The sequence below is a fragment of the Bicyclus anynana genome, chromosome 26 (genome assembly GCF_947172395.1).
Source record: "Bicyclus anynana chromosome 26, ilBicAnyn1.1, whole genome shotgun sequence".
Lineage (NCBI taxonomy): Eukaryota > Metazoa > Arthropoda > Insecta > Lepidoptera > Nymphalidae > Bicyclus > Bicyclus anynana.
Window position 1 is genome coordinate 9,080,647 of NC_069108.1, and position 16,709 is coordinate 9,097,355.

The 16,709-nt window shown below is 38.3% G+C and overlaps 2 protein-coding genes across 7 annotated transcripts in view; one reads left to right on the top strand and one right to left on the bottom strand.

The window, feature by feature from the left end:
- LOC112054420 (zinc finger protein 271) overlaps positions 1-16,709 on the top strand; it is a 58,244-nt gene that overhangs the window by 16,490 nt on the left and 25,045 nt on the right. The window lies entirely within an intron of this gene.
- Positions 5,384-16,389, bottom strand: LOC112056790 (zinc finger protein 182). Of its 2 annotated transcripts, none has more exons than XM_052889977.1 (9): positions 16,099-16,389; positions 15,501-15,675; positions 15,291-15,383; positions 15,059-15,193; positions 14,486-14,944; positions 14,281-14,375; positions 14,130-14,191; positions 9,282-9,347; positions 5,384-6,463 (listed from the first exon to the last, which is right to left on the bottom strand). In XM_052889977.1, exons 1-9 carry the CDS (start codon positions 16,176-16,178, stop codon positions 5,490-5,492), a joined length of 2,139 nt encoding a protein of 712 aa, XP_052745937.1. In that variant the 5' UTR covers positions 16,179-16,389; the 3' UTR covers positions 5,384-5,489. The 2 variants fall into 2 exon arrangements, with proteins under 2 accessions (XP_052745937.1, XP_052745936.1); XM_052889976.1 differs by having other exon boundaries at positions 15,059-15,202.

Sequence of the window (16,709 nt, forward strand, 5' to 3'; positions counted from 1 at the left end):
TACTGTTGAATCTTTTCCAGAATTTTCTATAAACCTCATGGAGCCCGAGATCTTTCTAATGAATGCAAAACCGTGGAAATCGGTTCGTGCGTTCTGTAGTTATAGCGTCAGGAAGGAAAACCCGACTTGTTTTTATATAGTAGACTAGCCGACGCCCGCGATTTCGTCCGCGTGAAAATCGATGTAAACTTTCAACTACCCCTACCCTACTCCTACCTACCCCTACCCTACTTTTTTGGTTGATTTTTTACACCTTGTGTCCGAAAAACCCAAATATCTTACGGAACCCTATTTCGAATGTTGAAAGAATTTTTAAAATCGGTCCAGTAGTTTGAGCCTATTCATTACAATCAAACAAACAAACAAACATAAAAACAAAGTTTATAATAATAGTATAGATAATATTAGTATAGATTACAAGTCTTCTATATTTTTCATCATCATCATCATATCAGCCGATGGAGTCCACTGCAGGACATAGGCCTTTTGTAGGGACTTCCAAACATCACGATACTGAGCCGCCTGCATCCAGCGAATCTATATATATATATATATATATCTTATATATTTTTAATAATCAGCAATTATAAAGGTACCAGAGGTAACCAGACTATCCCTCATAGTACAGTTGCAATACAATTCAAAATCAGCTGAAGTGTGAAATTATCATACAAAAATATATGCTAACAAGAAAACTAATTGAATTTATATACAACTAGTTACCCGCGTGGTTCCCGTTCCCGTAGGAATACAGGGATAGAATATAAATCCTCTTTCTCGACAAATGGGCTAGCTAACACTGACGGAATTTTTTCAATCGGACCAGTAATCCCTGAGATTAGCGCGTTCAAACAAACAAACAAATTTTCAGGTCAAAATAGGACACACAGATAAGCAAAAATGACGTAATTTTGAAAGTCCTATATCCGGACGTTCCCTCAGAAGAGTGGTTAAGTAAAGTCGTCGTTATCAACCCATATACGGCTCACTGCTGAGCTCGGGTCTCCTCTCAGAATGAGAGGGGTTAGGCCAATAGTCCACCACGCTGGCCTAATGCGGATTGGCAGACGTCACACACGGAGAGAATTAAGAAATTCTCTGGTGTGTGTGGTGTGTGTGTGAGGTTTCTTCACGATGTTTTTCCTTCACCGTTTGAGACACGTGATATTTAATTTCTTAAAATACACACAACTGGAAAGTTGGAGGTGCATGCCCCCGACCGGATTCGAACCCACACCCTCCGGAATCGGAGGCAGAGGTCATATCCACTGGGCTATCACGGCTCTCTAAGTAAGTAAGTAAAGTAATAGGTCAGTCATACATCACCAAGTAAATAGATTCTCATCATTAACAACCCATATTCCGGCTCACTGTTGAGCAAGAGCATCTTCTCTGAATGAGTTAGGCTAATAGTCCACCCCATTGTGGATTGGCAGACCTCACACATGAAGAGTTACGAAAATTTTCAGGTTATCAGATTTCCTCACGGTTTTTACCTTGACTGTTTGAGACAAATATTACATTTCTTGAAATGCACCTGAAACTGAAAAGTTGGAGGTGCATGCCCCGGACCGGATTCACACCCACACCCTCTGAATCAAAGGTAGAGGTCACATCCATTGGGCTATCACGGCTTTTAAATAGATGCTACTCAAGTTTGGTGCTATATATGTTACATATACTTAAGTACACACCTATAGTGAAACTATACTCCAGCCTTTCTTGATGAGTACTGTTTACCAACAAACAAATTACAAATGAGGGTATAAATCACTAGTCATTTCATACCTAATAATAATTATAATTAACTTATTGTAATGAAAATAAATTTGATTAATAAGCTTAGAACGATTAGATATTTTTGCCTTTTGTAAGGACTTCCAAACATCACGATACTGAGCCGCCTGCATCCAGCGAATCCCTGCGACTCGCTTGATGTCGTCAGTCCACCTGGTGGGGGGTCGGCCAACACTGCGCTTACTAGTGCGGGGTCGCCATTCCAGCACTTTGGGACCCCAACGTCCATCGGCTCTTCGAACTATGTGCCCCGCCCATTGCTACTTCAGCTTCGCAACTCGTTGACTTTGGTTCTTCTGCGGATCTCCTCATGTCTGATTCGATCACGCAGAGATACTCCTAACATATCTCGTTCCATCGCCCGCTGTGTGATTCTGAACCTTCTTATGAGGCCCATAGTTAGCGACCAAGATAGATAGCGATTAGATATGGTTATTATATATTATATGACATTTTATAATCAAACCATACATAATTTAAAATAAGTAAGTCATGAAATGACATGCATTTTCTACCTTCATTTGTAATTTCTTTGTTGGTAAACAGTACTCATCAAGAAAGTCTGTGGTATAGTTTTGCTCACAGAACAGACAACGCTAAAAGCTAACGCTTTTAGCAATAGAAGTATCAAGGGGGCGTGGCCCGCGTACACCCGGGTGTGCGGAACAACGCAAGCATGTGCGCATGTACAGCAGTCTTGTTTTGTTCTGTGACCAAAGTGTTACGAGGGCCTACGAGTTCCATCTAACAAACTATAAATATACTAAACTATCTATATGTTATTATAAACATTGTCTGTTATTTGCTGATAATAATTCTTCAATGTCATGATTACAGTTTTTCGTTTATAGGATACTGATTTGACTAAACCTAAAGATTCTATCTTTAGCTTTATTATTTAAACTCAGATTAAAGTAAACTATTTACATTTTATAATTAATTTAAATATTATAATGATATTAATTTCATAATGTTAGACTAAGCCGTAAAACTGTTTAATTAAAAAGTAGTTGTAAGATACAGAAACCATTTTGAATTGTAAAACTGTTTGAGTCATAGTCGGTAATTATTTTGTCGTCTGGTAGTCAGTCGAGCGCGATCTTTGTTGGTGATAATACACTTTGTTGGGACTATACGAAGATTTTCATTGCTGAATACACATTCCTGACGTCACGCTGCCCGTCTCAGTAATAAAAGGAATAAATAATATTCAACTCTAAAGGGTAACATATTTAATTTTTCACTAAATATTAAAAAGCCATTTAGGCCACGCCCCTGGGTACTCTGGGTTCAATACAAAGAATTGGCACTTTATAAATCCAGTTACCTCTTATATCTGTGGTTTTGCTCATGTTATTTGTGAAATATTGAATAAATATTGAAGTAGGTAAATTTCATAATGGGTTTAGCCCCGCGTGTTAAAATATACTTTCGATTGCGAGAAAATAAAATAATTCAGTACAGTATTCAATGTTTTATTATAATTAAAAATTAAATGTACAAAACTTTGGATGTTAAAGGAGATATACTTTTACCCGGTAACTTTACGATTGCCGTGAACATGAATAATGAGTATGTGGGGTAAACGTGCGAGATAATAGTCTAAAAAACTCCTTCCGTAAGTGCATCCACTCGTTCTTTTCTCCACTTATTAAATTTATCGTAGGCAGGTATTTAAGTAAATGCGTCTCGACTTTGATGGTAACAGATTGAAAATTTCTAAATTTCCTTACCTTTTTGTTCGATTTTCGAATTAGGGTCACCATACCATATATTTACGAGTCGGCACAAGTACTCACTAAATGAAGACATAACAATTAATATTGCGAAATATGTAAGTTACAGTCACAATGAATTTCCTAAAAAAAATCAATTAAGCCAATTGTTTTTAAATTCTCGCTCTATAATTTTCTATATTCTTTCCCACGAGGAAAAGGCAAAGGTATTACAACGTGCAGTGTTACAACTTCAAATATTCGCAACTCAATAAAAATCATGTAAAAAAAAATTAATACAGGGATAAAATATAGCCTTCCTCGATAAACGGGCTATCTGACACTGAAAAAAAAATTCAAATCGGACCAGTACTTCCTTTGATTAGCGCGTTCAATCAATCAATTCAATCGCTCAAAGCTTTATAATATTTGTTAGATATTAACATTGTTCTCGTAGTCACAGCGGTCGTCGAGTTCCAGCACGAGGTCATTGATGGCAGGAGAAAGCGATGTTTTGCTCAAAACGCTATTGGTTGCGAAATCGTCAGTCCTTTTTTTTTATTCTTTACAAGTTAGCCTTTGACTACAATCTCACCTGATGGTAAGTGATGATGCAGTCTAAGATGGAAGCGGGCTAACTTGGTTGGAGTAGGATGAAAATCCACACCCCTTTCGGTTTCTACACGACATCGTACTAGAACGCTAAATCGCTTGGCGGTACGTCTTTGTCGGTAGGGTGGTAACTAGCCACGGCAGAAGCCTCCCACCAACCAGACCTGGACCAATTAAGAAAATCTCAATCGGCCCAGCTGGGGATCGAACCCAGGACCTCCGTCTTGTAAATCCACTGCGCCATGGAGGTCGCCAAAAAAAAAGGCTGGCTTTAGTATAATAATGTGTAACACTTTATTCTGTAATCTATACTAATATTATAAAGCTGAAGAATTTGTTTGTTTGTTTGTTTGTTTGATTGAACGCGCTAATCTCAGGAACTACTGGTCCGATTTGAAAAACTCTTTCAGTGTTAGATAGCCCATTTATCGTCGAAGGCTATTAGGCTATATTATCCCCATATTCTTACGGGAACAGGAACCACGCGGGTGAATCCGCGCGGCGTCAGCTAGTGTAGTCTATATTAAGTTTAGTTTTTCTAAAGATTTCATTTCATTTGTTAGTTCTGCGCCATCTTGCCGTATTACAAATAAACTTTCATTTTGAGTGTCTGCGAATTGCTGAAAACACTTCGTAATGTCTTAGCGAAACTTCCTGTGAAAATAATTTTCAGCTGATCATTTCGTTTTGTAGGTCGAACGGCTTTTTGTGTATCTTTTTCATCACAGTTTGATAAGTTCGAAGTAGAACCTCCGCCGTCGTTTATGAGGTATCCGCTAAGCGTGTTCGTTGTGAACTCTTCTTTATAACCGCCACTGGACAACGCTCGCGATCACTGCAGTAAGAGCGACTCACAAAATCAATCAAAATTCATTTATTTCAAGTAGGCTCAGTTTACAAGCACTTTAGACACGTCAGTTGACTATTTGTAAAGATTCTACCACCGGTTCGGAAGGCAGGTTCTGCTGAGAAGATACCGGCAAGAAACTCAACAGTTGCTCTTTTGAAAAAGTCAAACAGTATTACAATTTACATTTGATAACAATTAAATTACAATTTCTTATAGTTTTACTTCCTGTGTGAAAGCTGATCCAACGGCCTCCAAGCATCTTTATCATTAAGGAACTCATCAATGTTGTAGTAACCTCGACTAAGTTAATGTTTTTTAACACATAATCAATCAACACTTGTATCGTTTTCGCTACTATCATTAATTTTGATCAGAAAAATACTTATAAAGGCTTTTGTGTTTAACACACGTTCGCACAGATCGAGTGATTGCGTCAATTCATTTTCTATTTTATCACAATTACTCTTGAGGCTCAGTGTCAGTGTGGATTCTCATATTATGGCGCAATAAATTATTTATATTTGCATATCTTCTTTCTCGGCAGTGTGAGTTCTATTATGTATTAGTAACAGACTTTTTTGTGTACATTTATAATTGCATGTCTCACAAGAATAAGGCTTTTCGCCAGTGTGCGCTTTCATGTGACGTAATAAATTAGATTTATGTGCAACTTTGTAATTGCATTTGTCACAAGAGAAGGGCTTCTCGCCAGTGTGAGTTCTAATATGTACTAATAACACACTTTTCCGTGTACATTTATAATCGCATGTGTTACAAGAATAAGGCATATCGCCAGTGTGCGTTTTCATGTGTTCCAATAAACGTTGTTTTCGTGTACATTTATAATTGCAAGTATCACAAGAAAAAGGTTTTTCGCCAGTGTGCTTTTTCATGTGATCTGATAAATGATGTTTCAGTGCAAATTTATAATTGCAAATCTCACAAGAAAAAGGTTTTTCGCCAGTGTGCTTTTTCATGTGACCAACAAAATTACCTTTTTGGGCAGCTTTATAATCGCACAACTCACAAGAGTAAGGCTTTTCGCCAGTGTGGGTTCTCATGTGATCTGATAAATGATGTTTATGTGCAAATTTATAATTGCAAATCTCACAAGAAAAAGGCTTTTCGCCAGTGTGTGTTTTCATGTGACCATCATAATTACCTTTGTGGCCAGTTTTATAATTGCATACATCACAAGAGTAACGCTTTGCATCAGTGTGAGTTTTCATGTGACGCAATAATTTAGATTTCTTTGGAAATTTATCATTGCACATTTTACAAGAGAAACGGTTTGCACGAGTGTGGGTTTTCACGCGTGGATTCTCATGTAGAACAGTTAACTTGGGTTTCTTGAAAATATCATATAACTGGCCAACATAGTTGGTGGATCTATTTATATCTGTATATATTTTAGTCCCGCTCTGAGACGATCGGTTGTCCAGTTCGCAAATGTCAATCTCAAGGAATTGTTCGCTTTTCACGATCACACCTGCTTCTTCAGTTGCCTGCACTTTGCTGTCGTCGTTTGCCGCAAGTCTCGCGGACAGTGGAGCGACTGAAACAATACATTCTTCTTACAATTGAGTTCGACAAACGTTTGCGACAGCTCTACTGCTACTATCTGTCGCCTGAACGTCACTCGCGCAATGTTTACCAATAATACTGAATAATAGAGCAAACATTATACAGTTACACGGCAAATAACTGTACATTACTGTAATTTTAAGAAATTAAATATCACGTGTCTCAAATGGTAAAGGAAAAACATCGTGAGGAAACCTGCATCATACCAGAGAATTTTCTTAATCATACACGATCGAAATTGAGCTTGATATAAGGATAGAAGCTGTTCTGAAGTACCACTTCACTTTAATAAGGATGCCAAGTTTTTTGCCTTAGACTCAATGAATTGTCCAAAGTTCAGTTTGGATGAAATGGTTACTCCAAGAAGCTCTAAACTATCAGAAATTTCTACAGACACATCCCGGAAAGTTGGAGTCAGATGGAAGTGACTCCTTTTGGCGGTGAATAAACATGCCTGAGTTTTTGCTACATTAAATTTAACCAAATTTGCATCTCTCCAGATACCTCATTCAAGGTTAAATTAATGCGTTGCACCAAGGTCTCTCGTTGCCCAAGTACCTTAACCTCACTAGCAAGGGGACTGGATATATCTATATCGGCCTGCGACCGTGGGTACTGCTGGGCATTTTACGCAAGCAAAAAAAACGCGCGGCCGGAAGCCGCGCACTTTATTATACACCGGCCTTCGGGTTTGTAATATGGCCTCCGACCGTGGCTACGGCTGGGCATTTCACCCAAGCACAAAAAACGAGCACTTTATTGTAAACCTGCCTTCGGCCGGGAGTTTGTGATAGCGCCTCCACCCGTGGCTACGGCTGGGCATTTAACCCAAGCACAAGAAACTTTATTGTACACTGACCTTCGGCCGGGGAGTTGTGATTTTGTATTTATTATATACAAAACATACGAAAATATAAATAGAAGGGGCGAAGGGGTCAAAGTGTACATCGATTTTCACGTGGACGAAGTCGCGGGCATTTGCTAGTTTTTCAATAAATGAACTATAAACATAAACGCACAAATAACAAAGATATTAATAATTTTGTTTGACCGCACATAGAAATATAACGATCATTATGCATCTACGACGTCATTAATTCGTACCATTTTGCATGGGGCGTTTTTCAGGGATCCGCGGCAGCGCCGAAAATCTGACCCTTTAAATCCCTGTAGCTCTGAAAGTAATGATCGCAGATACCCTGTTACTTTTACAAAATTGCTTTACTATTAGCATATTCTTAATTTATATACAATTTAAGTCGTCATAAAACTGTCATCATCCCGAATGTGTTTAATAAATATGGTAAATTAAAACTGCAAAGTCAACATAAATAATTTTAATACTAAATATAAATACTATAAATACTATTTATAATATAAAAGTTATTCGCAAAATGCGTTGGTAAGCGCATAACTCAACAACGCCTGGACCAATATTGCCAATATTTTTTTTAAATGTTCATTGAAGTTCTAGGTTGGTTTCTACTGCGAGAAAAATTTGAAAATTTGAATAATTGCCAGAAAAACCACAAAAATAGCCCTTTTCTTTTTCCCATACAAATGTTTTCTAACTAAAACGTAGTAAATTTGAGCTTTATTGTTATTGTATAAAGTTCATATTAATAATAATAAGAAAATGGGGTAGGGGTAGGGTAAGATAGGGTAGGGTAAGATAGGGTAGGGTAGGATAGGGGTATGGTAGGGATAGTTGAAAGTTTACATCGAGTTTCACGCGGACGAAGTCGCGGGCGTCCTCTAGTACTAAATATAGTACTAAAGGATAGTACTAAATAACTGTAATAAAGTACATTTTCGTGTAAATTTATTATTGCATATCGCACAAAAAACGGCTTTTGACGAGTGTAGCGTTTAATAAGAATAATAACTTATTCGAGCACATTTATAATTAGTATCTCTAACAGGAAAATGGCTTTTCTCCAGTGTGGGTCATCTTGTGTATTATTAATCGCCTTTTCGTGCAAATCTATTATTGCATATCTCTCAGGACAGTGGCCATTTACTAGCGTGTCTTTTAATATGAATTAATAAATTACTTCTTCGAGCACATTTATAATTGCATATTTCACAGGAAAATGGCTTTTCACCAGTGTGGGTTTTAATATGAATTAATAAATTACTTCTTCGAGCACATTTATAATTGCATATCTCACAGAAAAATGGCTTTTCACCAGTGTGGATCATCTTGTGTTTAGATAAATCGCTTTTTTGTGAAAACTTATTATAGCATATCTCGCAGGGAAATGGTTTTTCGCCAGTGTGTACTTTAATATGCTGTAATAAATTACCTTTTCGTGCAAACTTTTTATTGCATATTTCACAAGAAAATGGCTTTTCACCAGTGTGGGTTGCTATGTGCTGTGTTAAATTATCTCTTCGTGCACTTTTGTAATTGCATGTATCACAGGAAAATTGTTTTATGCTAGGCAAATTAGAAGTAGTGTGGGTTTTAATATGCCTTAATAAATTACTTTTGTGTGCACTTTTATAGTTGCATTTCTCACAAGAGTAAGGCTTGGCAGCAGTGTGGGTTCTCGCGCGTGGATTCTCATCTAGTACACCTATGGATTTCTTGAATATATCGTATAACTGTACTACACAATTTGTGGATCTATTTATATATGGTTTAGTGCCGCTCTGAGACGATCGGTTGTCCAGTTCGTCAATGTCAGTTTCAAGGATTTGTTGGCTTGTCAGGATCGCACCTGCTCCTTCAGTTGCCTGCACTTTGCTCTCGTCGTTTGCCGCAAGTCTGGCGGACAGTGGAGCGACTGAAACAATACATTCTTCTTACAATTGAGTCCGACAAACGTTTGCGACAGCTCTACTGCTACTATCTGTCGCCTGAACGTCACTCGCGCGACTTTCGACAACTAATATTCTGCCAGTACAGTAATGTTGTCGCACACGGCTTCACTCGCGGAGATGTCATTACTCCGCTAACCACTGCCTCGGCGTTCCTCGTTTTCCATCTTGCCTCCCAAAGGTGACCTTGATATTCAAAAATTTCTGAGTTCTGAAATCTTCCGGAATCTTCAAGTAGAAAGCTGAATCTGTATTTTTTTTCCAAAAATTTTCATATAGTAGTTTCGGAGAAAAAGGGTATGGTAAATTGTCGTCTATTTGTTTAAATATAATGAAGGCTATTTTATTTAAATTAAAAATATATATATTTTTAAAATCCTCTTATTAAGACCTTTTAACTTTCCATCTTACCATCCCATAAGTGCCCCCTTTATTCAAATTTCATCTCACAAAATTTATGTCTACCACTGGATTGGTCAGTACGTTCGGAGTAAACAGACTGACATTAAAATGTGCGCGAGTGATAATAAAAGGGTTCCGTTTTTGTACTACGTACGTTCGGAACCCTAAAAATGTACAACTCAGTCTGTATGGTAAACGATCTTTGCTTGTCATTGGAAACAAACTAAATTAAAGATGTAGCAAACTTGTTTTGATACAGTAATGATTTAATTCCTTAGTAACCCATATTCGGCTCACTGCTGCGCTCGACTCCCAGGATGAGAGGGGTTAGGCCAATAGTCCATCACGCTGGCCCAATGCGGATTGGCAGTCTTCACACACGCAGAGAATAAGAAAATTCTCATGTATACAACTTTCCTTACGATGTTTTCCTTCACCGTTAGAGACATGTGATATTTAATTTCTTAAAATGTACACAATTGCAAAATTGGAGAAACATGCCATGATTTCATCATTAAAGTAGAATTACCAAAATTTTTTTTAGAGTTAATCAAGGTGGGCTGACCTCTCCGGATCTTTTTAGTCTACGTATCAATGATCTGATTGAGGAACTCAGAAGTGTTAAAGTAGCTTGTCATAAAGGCACAACATCTTTAAAAAACCTTAGTTATGCTGATGATATGGTACTTCCAAGTCCCTCAATCGGGGGACTTGGGCACCTGCTGAACGTCTGTGAACCGTATGCGAGGGATCACGGTCTCAAGTATAATGTCAAGAAAACACAGACAATGGTATTTCGGGCAGGTAAAGGTCCGGAAAGTGTGCCTTTAGTGCTCTTAGATGGAACTCCTCTAGAAAGGGTGAATAAATTCGGGCACTTAGGGCATATTTTAACTGATATAACGGATTTGCGCGATAATGACGACATCGACCGTGAACGCAGGGCTTTGGCTGTTCGGTGTAACATGCTCGCTCGCATCGTTTGCGGGGTGCAGTCCCGCAGCGAAGCTTTTATTATTCTTTTTTTATTATTCTTTTACAAGTTAGCCCTTGACTACAATCTCACCTGATGGTAAGTGATGATGCACTCTAAGATGGAAGCGGGCTAACTTGTTAGGAGGAGGATGAAAATTCACACTCCTTTCGGTTTCTACACGGAATCGTACCGGAACGCTAAATCACTTGGCGGTACGTCTTTGCCGGTAGGGTGGTAACTAGCTACGGCCGAAGCCTCCCACCAGCCAGACCTGGACAAATTAAGAAAATCTCAATCGGCCCAGCTGGGGATCGAACCCAGAACCTCCGTCTTGTATATCCACCGCGCATACCATTGCACCACGGAGGCCGTCAGCTGAAGCTGTTTAGAGCATACTGTCAATGCCAGTCACACCAGTCAGCTTTGGGTCAACTGCACCTCGGATATGTTTGCCGACGCCAGAACATAAGATTATTTCGCGATCGTCAGATCGCGAATTGAGACTTTTTGGTCCCGTATCCGAAATTCTCGTAATGAAATTCTCAGTGTATGCTCCGAGTGCTCCTAGAGTACCGTGCATTGTGACAGGAACAGAAATAAAAAAAATGTTTGCTATCTTAAAGAAATGTGTATAGATTTATTATTTAATTATTATATGTATATCTGTATATGTTGTATAACCTGAATTAAAGAATCATTATTATATCATTATTATAAGTAACTAGCTGACACCGCACGGTTTCACCCGCGTGGTTCATGTTCCCGTAAGAATACTGGGATAATATAGCCTATAGCCTTGCTCGATAAATGGGCTATCTAACACTGAAAGAATTTTTCAAAACAGAACAGTAGTCCCTGAGATTAGCGCGTTCAATTAAACAAACAAACAAACTCTTCAGCTTTATAATATTAGTATAGATTTGCCTGGTGGTTAGGGTAGGCAACAGCTGAGATGGGCCTTTTCAAGCCTGTAGTAAGAAAGCATGTTGAGCCGTCATTTCATAACTAACTAATGCTGATACCAAACCTCGGAAGGCACCGCATCTAGTTACATCTTCTAGACCAATAAGCCCACTACCAACATTGTACAGAGTTATCCGAGTTATCAGAGCCTGGACTCACAACCATTCTGGATGAAAGGGAAATTATTCCTCAGGATTAATTCGGATTCAGAAGCAGATACTCCACTGGGGAACAGGTACACAGAGTAGTCAAAAAAATGGAGAAGCTGCTGTGTTTTTGGATGTTAAACAGGCTTTTGACAAAGTCTGGCGCAATAGATTGCTCTTTAAAGTCAAGCATAATTTCCCACACAACTTTTTTACCAGCAACTTATATATAATTTAACATTTTAGGTAAAAACCAATGACGCGTACTCGACCTTTCACGACATTAAAGCAGGTGTTCCCCAGGGTTCCGTTTTGGGACCCACACTCTATCTATTATACACTGCTGATATTCCCGTTTCAAGCTACATTCGCTAATGATAAAGCAGTATTGTGCTATAACAAAAACGCAAACATGGCTTCAAATATTCTACAAGAACATCTGAACAAGATACATTCATGAATGATTAAATGGCGTATTAAAGCTAGTTCTACCAAGTCAACACATGTGACTTTGCGAGCTAACAAGTGTACTCCCTTGGGACTAGATATCATCCCTCATAGCAACACTGTACAATATCTTGGGATACAACTTGGACAAATAACACACAAAACTAAACTGACTTATGGGAAGACATTCGCATGTCTCGCTCAGTAATAAATTGCTCATTTACAAAACAGTACTCAAACCTATTGCACTGAACTATGGGGCAAAGTTAAATATTACAAAGATTACAAAACTATCACAAATGCTCCATGGTTCACTAAGATATTGAAATCGCATGAGTATAATAATAATAATAATAATAATAATAATAATAATTTATTTATTCATAAGAAAGTACAGAGAAGTATTAAAGAAGAGGTTAAACTCAAATTTTTAATCCTAAAAGGATCTGCTTCTGTTGTAACGTTTTCAACTCCCTGCGCAGGGAAGTTGAAGGTTAAGTGTAGGTACTTTACTTTTTTTTATAATATTAATTTGCTCTTTCTTCTTTGTTCATTTTTGCTTTTCCTTTATTTATTTATTTTTTGTGTTAATTGTAGTTTATATTGTTTTATATTGTGTTTTTTTCTGCTTATATCCTAAGTATTTCTGTGTCTACTGTACCAGCCAGTTGATGTTTATGTTTTAAATCTGTATTTCCAGTATATCTATTCTATACAGTGTGTTGTAGGAAATCCCGGCCTTTAAGGGTGTACTTAGGTATCGTGTATACATTATTTTTATGCAGTCCTTATTTTAAAAGAAATACATTTTTTTCCCTGCACGAAATTAACATAGAAAAATGCAAAATTATAAAAACTTATATGGCAACACCAAAGTTCAGATAGGTTAATTATTATTAGTAGACATTACTACAAAATAAAAACGCCGCCATCTATGTTTTGTGCTGCGTTTACACGTTTCTATTCAAAGCGGTATTGAATGGGCAAGAAAACACACAAGTACACACAACAAGGTGATGGGTTTGTCAAGGTGCTTTATCATCTTGTGCTATGTACATGCATGCATGCGTACTTGCATAACTGGCGTGTTGTGATGTGTGTAAACACGAAAAGTTAATTTACGCAGATGGACGATGGCAGATGAATTAATGGTTAGTGGAAAATGATCTCCTTGAACATACATTTCACCAGAAACTATCCCTCTTACTCTGGAACACAGTAGTAGCTCTGTCACAAATAGATCTACTACTACTAATGTAAGTCTGCATTTTGGGCGAGTGGCGCAAGCAAACTAAACATAGCATTACAGACATCGCACGTGTCGGCGGCGGCGCGGCGTTTCAAAGACAGTGGGCGCCGAAAACGATGTACCTACGAGGTACCCTACGATATGGGGCACGGCATTGTCAAAAGGCTTTCAATTTTGCCGACTTTTGTGCCACAGGTGTGTAGGTAGGAGGTAATAATCTAGATATACGTACCATAATTGATAGTACAATGTTGTCACTTTTTAAATTTTCCAAGTTTTAGGACAATTTATGTTAAAAATTATAAACTTTATTATTACGATAAAAATGCTTAATTATTGAATAATAATTTTTTGTAGTATTTTTTCTGTTTATAATATTATAATGCTTACACGCACATTTCGGATCGGACGGTATTTTTACAGCACACTGTATAATATTGTGTAAATTATTGTGTGCATAAATGTTGTTGGCCTGTCTAAATAAATAAATAAAAGGAGCCCTGGCCCTGTTGTGCTACACTGACACTAAACATGTTTGTTCCTGTGCATGTCACTAAACACTCACCTACAGACAGAGCGCAGCCTGCAGCCGGGGGAGGCTCATCGCTCAGCCTCTGACTCCCTGTCCTGTGGAACAGCAGCAGAATGTGAGTCTGAGCTGGGACGTAGTGCACAAGCAGTGTTGTGTCATGACACTAGTGTCCTTGTATACTGACTTGTTCTGCAGCACGAGTGAGTCACCGCTGCGGCTCACAGCTGCACGAGGCTTGCACACTTGTGATGCATCATATGCAGCGTCACCGCCAGCGTCCTGCCAAATACAAAACTTATTTACATGTCTGCCCGTCCACAGTGGACATTGTTTGATAGATATGCAGAGGCCATATACCACCTCCGTCAAGAAGTGCACAACAGTCTCACCTGGAGATGCATGATCATGTGTTCATAGTATGCAATCTCTTCCACAAACTCCTGGAAACAAATGGTGCATCCAAAGGTAACACTTTCACTCTTTATTTCAATCTCATGTTTTGCAACTGCAGTGCAGGAAGTTGCTGCTTTTCTATGTAGAGCGTCACTCACAGCCTCAGCCAGTGGATCCTCTTCTATCTTGATACTTATATCATATTCCTCCTTGGATACACAGTGATCTTCTTGTGCCAAGTTATCAGCACTCAACATGGAGTCAGAACTGCGTTCTTTCTTCACCACAACTGTTGCAACATGTCCCACTACAGATTCCTCTGCTGCCGTCTGCTCCTCTTCATCAGTGTGATCTATGTACAAGTCACAATGGTTAGCTCCTAATGTTGTTTGTGTCAAATTACACTTCAGATGTGCAGTTGTGCAGTTCATCAATTCTTTGAGTTGTATAGTATTCTGAAACAAGGTCAATGTTAACACCAAACAATCAACTCCTCAAGTAAGGTAACAAGACATAATTATGTATTTCAGGTTTAAATATAAATGAAATAGTTAATACTGAGTACTCACTAATTCATGTTGTTCAACTAAGTCTGTCATCAGTGAATGGGCTCTCAAGCTCAAGTCTCTAAATCTACTGAAGTTAATCAATCTCTGAGCACACAGCACACAGAGTGTTTGCTTCAGGTTTCCTCGACGACACAACTGAAACAACTGCACACAATTTTGGCAAGAAAGTTAGTGAGTAGGAGTTTTATATCCCTCTACAGTTTCAATTAGTACAATTTGATTGTCAACTCACAGACAGTCCAGTTAGCTGTTCATATGCCTCCTCCAACTTGTGTTTACTCATTAGAGACAGCTTGCTGCCAGTGTCCAGGCATATCATGCACATCTGTAAATATACCAACAGTTACTTCTACATTACTACTTGCATGTGAGTAATGCTGCTATAAGTATGTCTTAGCACTTTTTTGATCTAAATTCACAAATAAAAACACAACAAACTGACCTGCACTATTGAAGGAATAGCATGAGAGTGAATCTGCCTCACACAACTCTCTGTTGTACAAAAGTCGTCATCCAGAAAGTGCTGGGAGCAGACCACAGCAGGGTCGGGCAGGTGATGGTCTTGTGTGCCCAGGGCTCTGAGCCAAGCAGTACGGAGATTGCCTTCACTGGGTAACCTGGCAAATATACACAAGCAAAATAACAGCTATAGCATATTCTGATACTGTCAAATACAAGGATCTGATAATCAAATACAGCAACAGACATCCAACTTTGATATTGTAATTACAAACACAGTATTCTGGAACAATTGTTTTCATGTTAATTTGACGAGTGGTCACAACAGTGGTCACAACAGCTGTTAGAAAAGTAACTAAGAAAGCTCAATGTTTCAATAGCCAATGCACAGTGAGTGAGACAATTTCATACTTATAGCTAATAATATGGTTATTCTATACATTCTATATATACTAGGTCAGTTGCTGCATCTCAAAAGTCAGCTAAACACTGGTACATAGAGCTGCGAGTAAGTGTTTGCTCCTCTGCTTGTGAGATTGGCGGCTGTGGCTGAAAGCTATCAGATAAATAATTCTACTCACTCATGAAAGGTAATTCCTATTCGCTCAGATGTTGACGCATTGTCTGAAGTATTTACGCAGAAAGGCACGCAGCACTGCATCTTGGTGTAATTTGTGCTTCACGGATTTTAATTTTTCTGTAAGGTGATTTCGACAATTTATTTGTTATTTCGACACAATACTTTTGTACTTAATGATAATTTTAAATATTTAGAAACAATGATATAGTGCGCGCACGTTACGTCGATAAGAATAAGTTTACGTTTGCTTTGCGTATGGCCAAAACCAAAATATTCTGTGATTCTGTTCGTAGTTCGTACTTCGTTTCGACTTTCGTGATGATTCAATAATTTACTCTTTGCTTTGGTTCTTACTTTTTTCTGCTGCTGTGGGAGCCTTGGGCGGGCGTGTACCGTGGTGTCAACTCAACTGTCAACGTCAATTGTCAAAATGACAATTCTCAATTGTCAACTGGCATATTGGCAAATCTTAATAACCTGTGGGCAAATCCAAAGAGTAAATTAATAACTCAGACCAATTATAGAAGGACCTGTATTGCACTCATAGTCACGAACAAAATTGTCTGTCATTTTCTGAGGAAAACGAGCTGAGATTTTGTATATATCTTATAC

What these genes read in the sequence shown, in the direction of transcription:
- LOC112056790 (XM_052889976.1), bottom strand. Translation starts at nt 16,178, where the DNA reads ATGCAGTGCTGCGTGCCTTTCTGCGTAAATACTTCAGACAATGCGTCA. An exon ending in TAGTTGAACAACATGAATTA is followed by an intron (nt 14,945 to 15,058) that starts GTGAGTACTCAG and finishes ACCTTGTTTCAG; the next exon opens with AATACTATACAACTCAAAGA. An exon ending in AGGCTGCGCTCTGTCTGTAG is followed by an intron (nt 9,348 to 14,129) that starts GTGAGTGTTTAG and finishes GTATTGTTTCAG; the next exon opens with TCGCTCCACTGTCCGCCAGA.